The 15,545-nt window shown below is 44.3% G+C and overlaps 1 protein-coding gene across 1 annotated transcript in view; it reads left to right on the forward strand.

The window, feature by feature from the left end:
• Positions 1 to 3,080: 3,080 nt before the first annotated feature.
• Positions 3,081 to 15,545, forward strand: part of LOC308309324 (kalirin-like) — a 105,971-nt gene continuing 93,506 nt past the window's right edge. Inside the window, exons 1-3 of the mRNA XM_080754873.1 lie at positions 3,081 to 3,248; positions 4,481 to 4,704; positions 13,848 to 14,172. Of these exons, the coding sequence (XP_080610999.1) occupies positions 3,096 to 3,248; positions 4,481 to 4,704; positions 13,848 to 14,172 (702 nt within the window). The 5' untranslated portion in view covers positions 3,081 to 3,095. The remainder of the gene's footprint in view (positions 3,249 to 4,480; positions 4,705 to 13,847; positions 14,173 to 15,545) is intronic.

Raw genomic sequence — 15,545 nt, forward strand, 5'->3', positions numbered from 1 at the left:
CTCCTCACTACGTTAAAGGACCATTTCACCCCTGTTCAGCCTGTCTTCATATAACAGCTCCTCACTACGTTAAAGGACCATTTCACCCTGTTCAGCCTGTCTTCATATAACAGCTCCTCACTACGTTAAAGGACCATTTCACCCTGTTCAGCCTGTCTTCATATAACAGCTCCTCACTACGTTAAAGGACCATTTCACCCTGTTCAGCCTGTCTTCATATAACAGCTCCTCACTACGTTAAAGGACCATTTCACCCTGTTCAGCCTGTCTTCATATAACGGCTCCTCACTACGTTAAAGGACCATTTCACCCCTGTTCAGCCTGTCTTCATATAACAGCTCCTCACTACGTTAAAGGACCATTTCACCCTGTTCAGCCTGTCTTCATATAACAGCTCCTCACTACGTTAAAGGACCATTTCACCCTGTTCAGCCTGTCTTCATATAACAGCTCCTCACTACGTTAAAGGACCATTTCACCCTGTTCAGCCTGTCTTCATATAACGGCTCCTCACTACGTTAAAGGACCATTTCACCCCTGTTCAGCCTGTCTTCATATAACAGCTCCTCACTACGTTAAAGGACCATTTCACCCTGTTCAGCCTGTCTTCATATAACAGCTCCTCACTACGTTAAAGGACCATTTCACCCTGTTCAGCCTGTCTTCATATAACAGCTCCTCACTACGTTAAAGGACCATTTCACCCTGTTCAGCCTGTCAGCTCCTCACTACGTTAAAGGACCATTTCACCCTGTTCAGCCTGTCTTCATATAACGGCTCCTCACTACGTTAAAGGACCATTTCACCCTGTTCAGCCTGTCTTCATATAACAGCTCCTCACTACGTTAAAGGACCATTTCACCCCTGTTCAGCCTGTCTTCATATAACAGCTCCTCACTACGTTAAAGGACCATTTCACCCTGTTCAGCCTGTCTTCATATAACAGCTCCTCACTACGTTAAAGGACCATTTCACCCTGTTCAGCCTGTCTTCATATAACAGCTCCTCACTACGTTAAAGGACCATTTCACCCTGTTCAGCCTGTCTTCATATAACAGCTCCTCACTACGTTAAAGGACCATTTCACCCTGTTCAGCCTGTCTTCATATAACAGCTCCTCACTACGTTAAAGGACCATTTCACCCTGTTCAGCCTGTCTTCATATAACAGCTCCTCACTACGTTAAAGGACCATTTCACCCTGTTCAGCCTGTCTTCATATAACAGCTCCTCACTAATGTTCTGTCTCTCCTGTGGGCAGGTCAGAAACATTAACCTTTTGAGTGCCACCGCCACCTGAGGGCGCCAAAGTCTAAGCGCCTTGCAAGAGCCACTCCTATAGACCAGCGCTGTAACATTGCCGTGACGTGTGCGAACACGTTCGTGCGTGTCATGGAAATGACCCGGATGAAGTTAGCTTGAAGTTAGCCATAGGCTATCACTCATGTTAGAAGCCCAATCTTCGGCGATTTAGCCGTAAATAAACGTATCGTCTCTATGGTGTCATTTAAATCACTCTCTGGACTGCTTCCAGGTGGGCGGGACAAGAGAGGCGGGCCAATCCTCACCTTCCCTGCGAGGACCAATCATGATCGAGTGAAACAGGAAGATCTCAGTCGATTGGTCACCTACCTGTCCACAATACCCAGGTACTTCCTGTCTGTCTGTCATTGGTCACAATACCCAGGTACTTCCTGTCTGTCTGTCTGTCATTGTTAGTAATAGTGCTAGCAGTAGTAGTACTACTAATAATAATAGTAGTAGTTTAGCTATATTTAATCAGAGTCACTAGTAATGTAGCTTACTACATTTTCCAAATAGCTTGCCATCAAGCTATAGAGTCTGATTTCAGACCACGTGGATGCAGGGCCAATATGAGTGGTTGGAGTTGGCACTCCCAGACTGTGATAGACAGACGGCCACATCCAATCACCTGCTAAAGAATTTTAAAAAATGGCCCGCCCCTTACATCGGGTCTGCCCGAGAGATTCCAGAGATGATGGTAAGCAGAGCGGTATGCAGCCAGGCATACGCGCTGCTGCCACCATCTGGCGCAGTCAGGTTAAGACATGTGTTTATTAATCTAGTTTTAACTCTTCGTTCCCAGTGAGGACGTATCTGAAAAATAGCAGATATACAAGCTCACAGCGCGGCACCGAGTGCCGCGCTGTGAGCTTGTAGATCTGCTATTTTTCAATGGTTAAAGCAGTCAATAATCCTGGGCCCTAAATGGGTTAACTCTATGTTTCAGTGAGGATGTGAGAGCCAGAGGGTTCACCGTGGTGGTAGACATGTGTTTATTAATCTAGTTTTAACCCTTCATTAACAGTGAGGATGTGAGAGCCAGAGGGTTCACCGTGGTGGTAGACATGTGTTTATTAATCTAGTTTTAACCCTTCATTAACAGTGAGGATGTGAGAGCCAGAGGGTTCACCGTGGTGGTAGACATGTTTAATCTATAACATTAACTCTTCATTAACAGTGAGGATGTGGTGGTAGACATGTGTTTATTAATCTAGTTTTAACCCTTCATTAACAGTGAGGATGTGAGAGCCAGAGGGTTCACCGTGGTGGTAGACATGTTTATTAATCTAGTTTTAACCCTTCATTAACAGTGAGGACGTGGTGGTAGACATGTGTTTATTGATCTAGTTTTAACCCTTCATTAACAGTGAGGACGTGGTGGTAGACATGTGTTTATTAATCTAGTTTTAACCCTTCATTAATAGTGAGGATGTGGTGGTAGACATGTGTTTATTGATCTAGTTTTAACCCTTCATTAATAGTGAGGATGTGAGAGCCAGAGGGTTCACGGTGGTGGTAGACATGTGTTTATTGATCTAGTTTTAACCCTTCATTAATAGTGAGGATGTGAGAGCCAGAGGGTTCACGGTGGTGGTAGACATGTGTTTATTGATCTAGTTTTAACCCTTCATTAACAGTGAGGACGTGGTGGTAGACATGTGTTTATTGATCTAGTTTTAACCCTTCATTAACAGTGAGGACGTGGTGGTAGACATGTGTTTATTGATCTAGTTTTAACCCTTCATTAAAAGTGAGGACGTACGAGCCAGAGGGTTCACCGTGGTAGTGGACATGCGGGGGTCCAAGTGGGAGAGCGTGAAGCCCCTCCTGCGGACCCTCCAGGAGGTCTTCTCCTCTCACATCCACACAGCTCTGCTCATCAAACCTGACACCTTCTGGCAGAAACACAGAACCAACCTGGGCAGCGCCAAGCTCAGCTTCGAGGTACCGTACCGTCTGCCAGCTTACTGGGATCTCCTTTTAGTTCAGTGGTTCTCACACACACACACACACACACACACACACACACACACACACACACACACACACACACACACACACACACACACACACACACACACACACCCACACTACACTGGCGGCCATTAGGGCTCCAATGTGAGACTCCCTGACTGTCTAATGTCAGTGGTTCTCAACCTTTTCAGGTCGCGACCCCAAAAAATTATCATATTTTAACTGGAGACCCCAAAATAATCATATTTTAACTGGGATCCCCCACTAAGAATTGAGGCATTACATTTTGTAATAACATGGTGGGGCGAGGCGTTGTGAGCTTGTAGATCTGCTATTTTCACTATTTCTGCCTCTAATATTTGACAATTTGGCCAATGTTTAATTTGTCATTTTAGAGGTATTAAAAAGTCCTTAAATTGTCACTTTAGAAATGTGCAGATACCCTCTATACACTTAAACTGTGTGTTGGTTTGTTTACTGTTGAGTGAGAAAACAATGTTGCCCAACAAGTTAATCATCTATGGGGACCCCCCAGAAATAATTTGGGGACCTAAACCTAAGATTGAGAACCAATATTTTAGTTGTTTAGCCTAGTTCCAGACCCTGAATCGCTAGCCACACCCCTTTATTTTTTTTGTTTTGGCGATTCAGGGGTCTAGAAGTGCTCTCATTGAAGAGTCCTTCCTCGGTTGAAAATCTGTACGGCAAATCAGCGTCGTGAATCAGCGTCTTGTGATCAGCGTGGGTGGGGGTTTCCCAGAACTCATGTGTGTTTCCAAGTACACCAGCGCTGCCGCCGTACCGTACCGTACCGTGCATCGCGTCGCGCATCGCGTCGGGGTAAAATGCGGTAAATAGCGGTAAAATGCGATCGTATCGATCTCGCTATGAAACACCAGTAGCAGACATGTTATGTTGTGTCTGATTACTAGTTCGTAGTGCTCCTATTCTGACTGTTTCTTTGGTTAGCAAGTAGCACTAGCAAGCAACAGGCTAGCCACTAGCCAGCCAGTCATGTGTTGGTCAGACGGTGAACCAATCGCTGAAGACTGCCTCTTTTTGGCAACGCCCATCCCTGCAATCGCCCTGGGGGGAAGCGAGTTCAGACTGAAATTCAATTCAGGCTGAGTGTCAGTGTACTTTGTTTCCTATGCAACCTTCTAATACATTCTTCAATCAATCAATCTCTCTCTCCATCCCAGACCAGTCTAGTGTCCGTGGAGGGTCTCTCCCGGCTGGTGGACCCCTCCCAGCTGACCTCTGACCTGGGGGGGTCCCTGGAGTACGACCATGTGGAGTGGACGGAGCTCCGTCTGGGCCTGGAGGAGTTCTCCGGGGCGGCTGCTCAGCTGCTCACCCAGCTGGAGACGCTGGAGGCTGGGCTGCAGAGGCTACCTGAGCCCCAGGACGTGGACAAGGCCCACAAGTAAGAACCACCACACTGTACTTTGGTTTTAACCCTGCAAGGCCCACAAGTAAGAACCACCACACTGTACTTTGGGTTTAACCCTGCAAGACCCACAAGTAAGAACCACCACACTGTACTTTGGTTTTAACCCTGCAAGACCCACAAGTAAGAACCACCACACTGTACTTTGGTTTTAACCCTGCAAGACCCACAAGTAAGAACCACCACACTGTACTTTGGTTTTAACCCTGCAAGACCCACAAGTAAGAACCACCACACTGTACTTTGGTTTTAACCCTGCAAGACCCACAAGTAAGAACCACCACACTGTACTTTGGTTTTAACCCTGCAAGGCCCACAAGTAAGAACCACCACACTGTACTTTGGTTTTAACCCTGCAAGACCCACAAGTAAGAACCACCACACTGTACTTTGGTTTTAACCCTGCAAGACCCACAAGTAAGAACCACCACACTGTACTTTGGTTTTAACCCTGCAAGGCCCACAAGTAAGAACCACCACACTGTACTTTGGTTTTAGTCCTGCAAGGCCCACAAGTAAGAACCATCACACTGTACTTTGGTTTTAACCCTGCAAGACCCACAAGTAAGAACCACCACACTGTACTTTGGTTTTAACCCTGCAAGACCCACAAGTAAGAACCACCACACTGTACTTTGGTTTTAACCCTGCAAGGCCCACAAGTAAGAACCACCACACTGTACTTTGGTTTTAGTCCTGCAAGACCCACAAGTAAGAACCACCACACTGTACTTTGGTTTTAACCCTGCAAGACCCACAAGTAAGAACCACCACACTGTACTTTGGTTTTAACCCTGCAAGGCCCACAAGTAAGAACCACCACACTGTACTTTGGTTTTAACCCTGCAAGACCCACAAGTAAGAACCACCACACTGTACTTTGGTTTTAACCCTGCAAGACCCACAAGTAAGAACCACCACACTGTACTTTGGTTTTAACCCTGCAAGACCCACAAGTAAGAACCATCACACTGTACTTTGGTTTTAACCCTGCAAGACCCACAAGTAAGAACCACCACACTGTACTTTGGTTTTAACCCTGCAAGGCCCACAAGTAAGAACCACCACACTGTACTTTGGTTTTAACCCTGCAAGGCCCACAAGTAAGAACCACCACACTGTACTTTGGTTTTAACCCTGCAAGACCCACAAGTAAGAACCACCACACTGTACTTTGGTTTTAACCCTGCAAGACCCACAAGTAAGAACCACCACACTGTACTTTGGTTTTAACCCTGCAAGACCCACAAGTAAGAACCATCACACTGTACTTTGGTTTTAACCCTGCAAGACCCACAAGTAAGAACCACCACACTGTACTTTGGTTTTAACCCTGCAAGGCCCACAAGTAAGAACCACCACACTGTACTTTGGTTTTAACCCTGCAAGACCCACAAGTAAGAACCACCACACTGTACTTTGGTTTTAACCCTGCAAGACCCACAAGTAAGAACCACCACACTGTACTTTGGTTTTAACCCTGCAAGACCCACAAGTAAGAACCACCACACTGTACTTTGGTTTTAACCCTGCAAGGCCCACAAGTAAGAACCACCACACTGTACTTTGGTTTTAACCCTGCAAGACCCACAAGTAAGAACCACCACACTGTACTTTGGTTTTAACCCTGCAAGACCCACAAGTAAGAACCACCACACTGTACTTTGGTTTTAACCCTGCAAGGCCCACAAGTAAGAACCACCACACTGTACTTTGGTTTTAACCCTGCAAGACCCACAAGTAAGAACCACCACACTGTACTTTGGTTTTAACCCTGCAAGACCCACAAGTAAGAACCACCACACTGTACTTTGGTTTTAACCCTGCAAGGCCCACAAGTAAGAACCACCACACTGTACTTTGGTTTTAACCCTGCAAGACCCACAAGTAAGAACCACCACACTGTACTTTGGTTTTAACCCTGCAAGACCCACAAGTAAGAACCACCACACTGTACTTTGGTTTTAGTCCTGCAAGACCCACAAGTAAGAACCACCACACTGTACTTTGGTTTTAACCCTGCAAGACCCACAAGTAAGAACCACCACACTGTACTTTGGTTTTAACCCTGCAAGACCCACAAGTAAGAACCACCACACTGTACTTTGGTTTTAACCCTGCAAGACCCACAAGTAAGAACCACCACACTGTACTTTGGTTTTAACCCTGCAAGACCCACAAGTAAGAACCACCACACTGTACTTTGGTTTTAGTCCTGCAAGACCCACAAGTAAGAACCACCACACTGTACTTTGGTTTTAACCCTGCAAGACCCACAAGTAAAAACCACCACACTGTACTTTGGTTTTAACCCTGCAAGACCCACAAGTAAGAACCACCACACTGTACTTTGGTTTTAACCCTGCAAGACCCACAAGTAAGAACCACCACACTGTACTTTGGTTTTAGTCCTGCAAGACCCACAAGTAAGAACCACCACACTGTACTTTGGTTTTAACCCTGCAAGACCCACAAGTAAGAACCACCACACTGTACTTTGGTTTTAACCCTGCAAGACCCACAAGTAAGAACCACCACACTGTACTTTGGTTTTAACCCTGCAAGACCCACAAGTAAGAACCACCACACTGTACTTTGGTTTTAACCCTGCAAGACCCACAAGTAAGAACCACCACACTGTACTTTGGTTTTAACCCTGCAAGACCCACAAGTAAGAACCACCACACTGTACTTTGGTTTTAACCCTGCAAGACCCACAAGTAAGAACCACCACACTGTACTTTGGTTTTAACCCTGCAAGGCCCACAAGTAAGAACCACCACACTGTACTTTGGTTTTAACCCTGCAAGACCCACAAGTAAGAACCACCACACTGTACTTTGGTTTTAACCCTGCAAGGCCCACAAGTAAGAACCACCACACTGTACTTTGGTTTTAACCCTGCAAGACCCACAAGTAAGAACCACCACACTGTACTTTGGTTTTAGTCCTGCAAGACCCACAAGTAAGAACCACCACACTGTACTTTGGTTTTAGTCCTGCAAGACCCACAAGTAAGAACCACCACACTGTACTTTGGTTTTAACCCTGCAAGACCCACAAGTAAGAACCACCACACTGTACTTTGGTTTTAGTCCTGCAAGACCCACAAGTAAGAACCACCACACTGTACTTTGGTTTTAACCCTGCAAGACCCACAAGTAAGAACCACCACACTGTACTTTGGTTTTAGTCCTGCAAGACCCACAAGTAAGAACCACCACACTGTACTTTGGTTTTAACCCTGCAAGACCCACAAGTAAGAACCACCACACTGTACTTTGGTTTTAACCCTGCAAGACCCACAAGTAAGAACCACCACACTGTACTTTGGTTTTAGTCCTGCAAGACCCACAAGTAAGAACCACCACACTGTACTTTGGTTTTAACCCTGCAAGACCCACAAGTAAGAACCACCACACTGTACTTTGGTTTTAACCCTGCAAGACCCACAAGTAAGAACCACCACACTGTACTTTGGTTTTAGTCCTGCAAGACCCACAAGTAAGAACCACCACACTGTACTTTGGTTTTAACCCTGCAAGGCCCACAAGTAAGAACCACCACACTGTACTTTGGTTTTAGTCCTGCAAGACCCACAAGTAAGAACCACCACACTGTACTTTGGTTTTAACCCTGCAAGACCCACAAGTAAGAACCACCACACTGTACTTTGGTTTTAACCCTGCAAGACCCACAAGTAAGAACCATCACACTGTACTTTGGTTTTAGTCCTGCAAGACCCACAAGTAAGAACCACCACACTGTACTTTGGTTTTAACCCTGCAAGACCCACAAGTAAGAACCACCACACTGTACTTTGGTTTTAACCCTGCAAGACCCACAAGTAAGAACCACCACACTGTACTTTGGTTTTAACCCTGCAAGACCCACAAGTAAGAACCACCACACTGTACTTTGGTTTTAACCCTGCAAGACCCACAAGTAAGAACCACCACACTGTACTTTGGTTTTAACCCTGCAAGACCCACAAGTAAGAACCATCACACTGTACTTTGGTTTTAGTCCTGCAAGACCCACAAGTAAGAACCACCAAACTGTACTTTGGGTTTAAAGCCTTTCAGGACCTAGATGGTTAAAGCATTATTGAATGCTTTAACCAGTGAAAAATAGCAGATCTACAAGCTCACGGTGCCGCGCTGCGAGCTTGTAGATCTGCTATTTTTGAGAAAAAGTCGTGAAAATGTGTGCAAATCTTTGAATATACTGTATGTATTTTCAAAGCGAACGTTTGTAACTCATATTTTGCTTCATATTTACAGGACAACTTACAACAAGGGTTCACATTTTAGATCGTAATTAGAGAACAGAAAAGATGAGTGTTAGAGATTTTAACAATTCTGATTTCAGTGGGTCGCGTGCAAGTGGCTAAATATGTATTTTTAGACACAATAAGCCCATTCCCAAGATGCACCGCTTTCTTTCATGGGCAGATGTGACTTGGATAGATACCTTTATTATCCCAAGGAGGGAAATCAGTTGCCCAGAGGCAGCACAGCAGTATAAGGTTATTTACAAAGTTACAGAGAAACTAGAAAAATATTGTTCCTTCGAAACAATTGTGGGCTCGCTTCAAGCCAGAAAACAATGGCTATAAAAGCACAAAATGTCAAGATCGCAGGCAGTGCTCTCTTTGACGTTACTGACGTCGAGATTGGTCCATTTTGTTCCAAAAATGTGTTATGCAAAAGTTGACCCGCTGGTGGCGCTATAACAGGCCAATGTGAGAAGGTTGGTATCTGTTCCTTGACCTATTGGGAATGTGCTTGCAAGATTTCACGCACATCCCAGGCTGTGTTCATGATTTGAGGTGTTTTTGGCTTTGGACACTTTATCGCTGCTTGCAGCTATATTTATTATTATTATTTTATAATTTGTTTGTGTGCACTTCATAGGCATGTTAGATAAAGGTCCTTAGATTGCGTGTAGAATGTTTCATGCAAATTGCAAAAAAAAAATCCTAGAATAAAAACGGGTTTAAGCGTTTTACAAACTGCTCAAAATTATATAGCGCCCCCCTTTGGCCATTTGGGGTAAGATTGGTTTCAGTGATATTTGAACTAACCCTCTACACTATTTTGTCATGAAAATGTGACTTTGCATGTATGTTTTAGAGGCAGAAGAATAATTTGCATAAAAATGCAATATTGTTTGAATTATTTAAAAAAGCATGTTTCAATGTTAAAGAAATCCGATCTGACAGATCTTTAGATATCGGTCCAAAGTTCACGTAAAAAAAGTTTTGTGCACGTGATGCGAAAATTCCAGAATAAAAGCGGGTTTACGCGTTTTACAAACTGCTCAAAATGGCGGATAATTGAAGGGCGGAGCTTACTTAACAACGACACAGATGTCTTCCGCTTGAGTCAAAGCACGCGTGTAACAAGTTGCATGTCTTCAAACGAAACGAGTCATGACTTATGCCCGTTTGAAGTTTGAATTTTCTGACGCTTCGTATAGCGCCCCCCTTTGGCCGATTGGAATAAAATTGGTTTCAGTGATACTTTGACTAACCCTCTACATCTTTGCCAAATGCCATGAACGTGTAACTTTGCATGTATGATTTAGAGGCAGAAGAATAATTTGCTTAAAACCGCAATATTAATTGAATTATTAAAAAATTATGTTTCACTTTAAAAAAAATCTGGTTGATCAATCTGACCGTATTGGTCCAAAGTTCATGTGAAAAAAGTTTTGTGCACTTGACGCGAAAATCCCAGGAGGAGATAGATTTTTACTGTTTTTCATATAATTCCGAATTGTGGGAGACCTAAAGGTCAGAGGTCAAAAGTTAGAGGGTAAAAGGAGACGCATAAGTGTATACAGGTTTCATGGCTGTATGTATAACACAGCATGAGCTATACCTGTTCAAAGATCGCACTTTCGAAGGCTTCCTACAGCGCCACCATTTGGCCGATTGCTGTATAAAGTAATAGCACACGTCGCCACTGTAAGCTGAACACATTGATGTTTTTATTTTCATTTTCTCACTAAGTATGTAGGAGTAGAAAGGAACCGAAGATCCCGTCTACTTACTAGATAAATAAATAAATAAATAATGACAATATCTAAAGTGTGCTCGCCAGGTACTGGCGAGCCCACAATAAGAAGAAAATATAAAATAAACAAGAACAGAGTACAGTAAAGACCAAGGTAAATCAAGAGAGGGAAGGAATAATATATATATATATATATATATATATATATATATATATATATATATATATATATATATATATATATATATATATATATACTGTATATATATATATATACTGCATATATATACATAAAGTGTCCTTAAGCACAACTATCAAAATAGTACAATGTCCAAGTGACCATAACAGTCAACGCTAGTCAGTGCAACTAGCAATGACTAGTCTTTTGCATCAAAAAAGTACAGTGTCCAAAACAAAGTGACCATAGCAGTCAATGCTAGTTAGTAGGCCTGTCACGATTTAAATCGATTTAATTGGGGGACGGTAAAAATCGATCTTTTAAAAAACGAATCGCGATTCGACCAACAGAGGGCGCACTCGAGTTAAACTTCATTCCTTCTTCAACGTCTCTGCTAACGTCAGGCAGACGCAGTGGCAGCTACAGTAGGAAGGCTCACTCACTCGCAGCTGCCAGCGTGCCTCCATTGGGCTGCAGAGCGATTTTGATTGACAAAGAGAGCAGTTAGTTGAGTGCTGTGTCATTACTTTGCTGCTACAGAGCATAGCAATAATCAGTGCTAAGGGCTAACAACAACAATGCTACGTACAGATGCATGTCTCTGCCACTGGTTACAATGTGGAAACAACGTTTCTAGTGAAAACAAGAATTGACACATTCAATATATAAACAGGTGGGAAATGGTGTGTTAGAAAGTCAGGGACTTTGAACAGTCTATCCACAATGAGACACTAGGTCTTGACTTTGATGCAGTATTGATTTTGAAAAGAGGGTAAGAGTTGTTGTTATGCCTTAGTTTGTACCTGGCTTACAGTACAGTTGGCTTGCTATGTACCACAGACAAAATGCATTCTTTGATACAGTATTGACAAGAGGGTAAGAGTGTTGTTTAAAAAAAGAACAGGATTTGACATTTAAGAATTGATAAGTTTACACTATTCTGTCATTTGCTATTTGCTACTGTATAGAGGATACGAGAACATCTAAAACATACAGGATTCCTTGTAAGAGAAGACAAGTGAACTGAAATTTAATTGTTGTTTTTTGTCATTTCATAGTTCTACTGTATTGAAAAGAGCATAAGAGAACAGTATTGTTAAAAGAAAAGAAAATACTGGAATTGTAAGAATTGTGGATTTTTCGGGGGTAATTTTTCTGGAAAATGAATTTGTGTTGAAAAAATCGTGACATTGTGAATCGTGAATCGTGAACCTTGAATCGTGATTCGAATCGTATCGTGAGTTGAGTGAATCGTGACAGGCCTACTAGTTAGTGCAACAAGTATCTCACTGTCATGTCAAAAACAAGCAAAAATACTCAAAAACTACTAACACAACCTAATAGTGCTGTGTCAAAACATCAGTGTGAGAAAAAAAAAACTTGAAAGGAAAATAAACTAGAAAGGGTGCTTGCTATCTGTGCAGTGCTTGCTCCACCATCATATTAACTATTTGTTGTTAGATTGTTTCTGATTAATATGCAAAAATCACGATACAATTTAATAGTATTTAACTATATGATGGCAGAGCAAGCACTAGTCTGCACAGATACTGTAGCAAGTCTTTGTACAGAGTAACACTGCAACCTAACTACCATGAATATTGTGGATGTACCCTTCTATTTAATCCTTTTGGGGATGTTGATGTTGTCATCTGCCCATTTGTCGATTTGGTCAAAATAAATTGGTTGACCAGAACTATTTTGGGACCATCGCTCCATTGTTCACAATGGTTTGTAATGCAGGCTGCTATCCCAGGAAGTCATGTGATCCAAGATGGCCGCAGTGTGAATAAGGTCTATTATGCGGCGGGGGAAAGTGTTATAGGACAACAACAGTGTTTAGTTCAGTAACAGTGTTTAAATAGCTCTATATTGTAATCATTATAAAGGGGGTTCCACAAGGTACACGGTAACCCTAACCCGCCTGCTAGTAATTCATTTTCAATGAGAGGCGGGCGGCTTTTTTCGGCCGTGCAGCAAAGTTTTGGGGCGGCGAGGCGAGCGGGTGCGGTCCCGTGAAATCCCCCACGAGTGTGCTCATTTGTGCATGTGTACGCGGGCGGTGAGAGATGGATTGTGTTCATCTTTGTGAAATACCGCGCGGTGTTTAATCACTGAGCGAGTGTGTTTGTGTCTCACCGCAGTGCGGCCACCACTGATCCTAGCGGCAGCCCTGACGGCAACCACGTACCGTGTGGAACCCCCTTATCGGCTAACCCTAACCCTTAGGGTCGTTTCACACTCTAATAAGGGGCAACAGTCCGCCATTCCGAAACACCGCTATTCCGAAGCAGGGTTAGGGTTAGGGTTTAGGGTTAGGGTTAGAGTTAGGGGTAGGGTTAGGGTTAGTTAGGGTTAGGGTTAGGGTTAGGGTAAGGGTTAGGGTTAGGGTTAGGGTTAGGGGTAGGGTTAGGGTTAGAAGTCAACGTTCGGAATAGCGGTGTTTCGGAATGGTGGGGTGTAACCCTAATAAGGAACCTAAATAATTTCGGTTCGGGAGGGCTCCCCGACCCGAAATTATTTAGGTTCGGGGGGAGTTCATCCATACTTTCTTAATGGCTAGTGCCTAAGTCGCTTGTAAATATTGGAGGTCCATGGCAATGATGGCATGACAACGTTAGTGGCCGATACATGAGCGTTTTTCTCTTTAAAACGGTCGGCGAGTAGCAAGACATGCACCAAAGCTGTGTGTGTGTGTGTGTGTGTGTGTGTGTGTGTGTGTGTGTGTGTGTGTGTGTGTGTGTGTGTGTGTGTGTGTGTGTGTGTGTGTCGCGCGCGCCTACCTGCCATCACTCTCCAGCGAACCATATTTCGGTTCGCCTAGTGCCGAACCGAAATTAGTTAGGCTCTTTATTAGAGTGTGAATCGACCCTTACAAATGAAACGGATGTATTGATTGTTATGATTTATTCATGTTCCAGGCTGCTGGAGGAACACAGTCGTCTGCGCTCCACGGTTGCCATGGCGCCGGTCGACGCCCTGGACCGGGAGGGGCGGAGCCTGCTGCAGCGCATGCGCCTTGGCCCCGCCCACGCTGCCGCCGGTGACGCCCCCGGCGACGGCGGTAACCACGGCAACAGCTGGCTGTCGGGCGGCGCCGACTTCCAGAGCTCCGCCCCCAGGGTGATGTCACTGCTGGAGCGCCTGCAGACCGCCAGGACACACCTCCTCCACACCTGGACCAATCACAAGCTGCACCTGGACCAGGCCCTGCAGCTGCACCTGTTTGAGCAGGACGCCGCCAAGGTCGTTAACCACACCCCTCGTTAACATAACCACGCCCCTCATTAGCATAAACACACCCCTCATTAGCATAAACACACCCTGCAGCTGCACCTGTTTGAGCAGGACGCTGCCAAGGTCGTTAACCACACCCCTCATTAACTCATTCCCTGCCAGGCCCGATAGTCCCGAGATTATTCCAATGTCTTTCCCCGCCAGGCCCGATAGTCCCGAGAATTAAAAAAAAAAAAAAAAAAAAAAAAAATTTTTGACCCCAAAAAAATGGAGTAGGCATGATAGCAATCGCGAAATTGCATGTTTAACCCCCATAGCAACCCCATCTTTCAAGCATGGCAGCCATTTTGGCAGCCATCTTTGTTAAACATAGTGGCTGTTATCTCATGAATGCCTGAACGGATTTCCATTCGGATTTTTTTGTTTGAAAGCTGTGAGCAATGTGGACACACGTGGTGCATTATCTAGGCATGGGTGTGCATGATCCGTGCACACCCAATTACATGGAAGTCTATGGAGACGAATGGCAGGTGGGAGTACGGAGGTATGTTAAAATGGCGGTCAATGTGTTAACATAAACACACCCCTCATTAGCATAAACACACCCCTCATTAGCATAACCACACCCCTCGTTAACATAACCACACCCTGCAGCTGCACCTGTTTGAGCAGGACGCTGCCAAGGTCGTTAACCACACCCATCATTAACATAACCACCCCCCTCATTAGCATAAACACACCCTGCAGCTGCACCTGTTTGAGCAGGACGCTGCCAAGGTCGTTAACCACACCCATCATTAACATAACCACCCCCCTCATTAGCATAAACACACCCTGCAGCTGCACCTGTTTGAGCAGGACGCCGCCAAGGTCGTTGACCACACCCCTCATTAACATAAACACAGCATATAGGAAAATACCAGTTTTAGCCAACTTTATAACCGAAAATACCCGATTTTTCGGGCGGCTTCGGCATGGCAAGTTTCGTCAGAGGTATCAGGAGCAAAGATTCCGTTAGCCGGTATTTACCGGCCATTGACCGGTTAAATGTTTAATTGGACAGTAATTATAAAGTCCACCGGCCACCGTGGCCGGCTGGGAAAATGCCTCTTTGGCTATTTTATCATTTAATCTTATTATACATGTAATTATTAGTAAAGCTACAACCATTAAAACCTATCATAATTTTAAATTTGTATCATGTTCTGTGAGTCTGAAGACAGCGGAGCTCACCGCTGCTGCTGCTGCTGCTTCATGCTGCGCTGTGCGCATTAGATCAGTCTATATCCGTCGTACGATGGTTACGCACTTTGAAAATATCAGAGCTTCAAGCTCACAACGCGTTGCAACGCGCTGTGAGCTTGTATGTCTGCTATTTTATA

The sequence above is a fragment of the Nannobrachium achirus genome (assembly GCF_963921795.1).
Source record: "Nannobrachium achirus genome assembly, chromosome: 24".
NCBI classification, from domain to species: Eukaryota; Metazoa; Chordata; class Actinopteri; order Myctophiformes; family Myctophidae; genus Nannobrachium; species Nannobrachium achirus.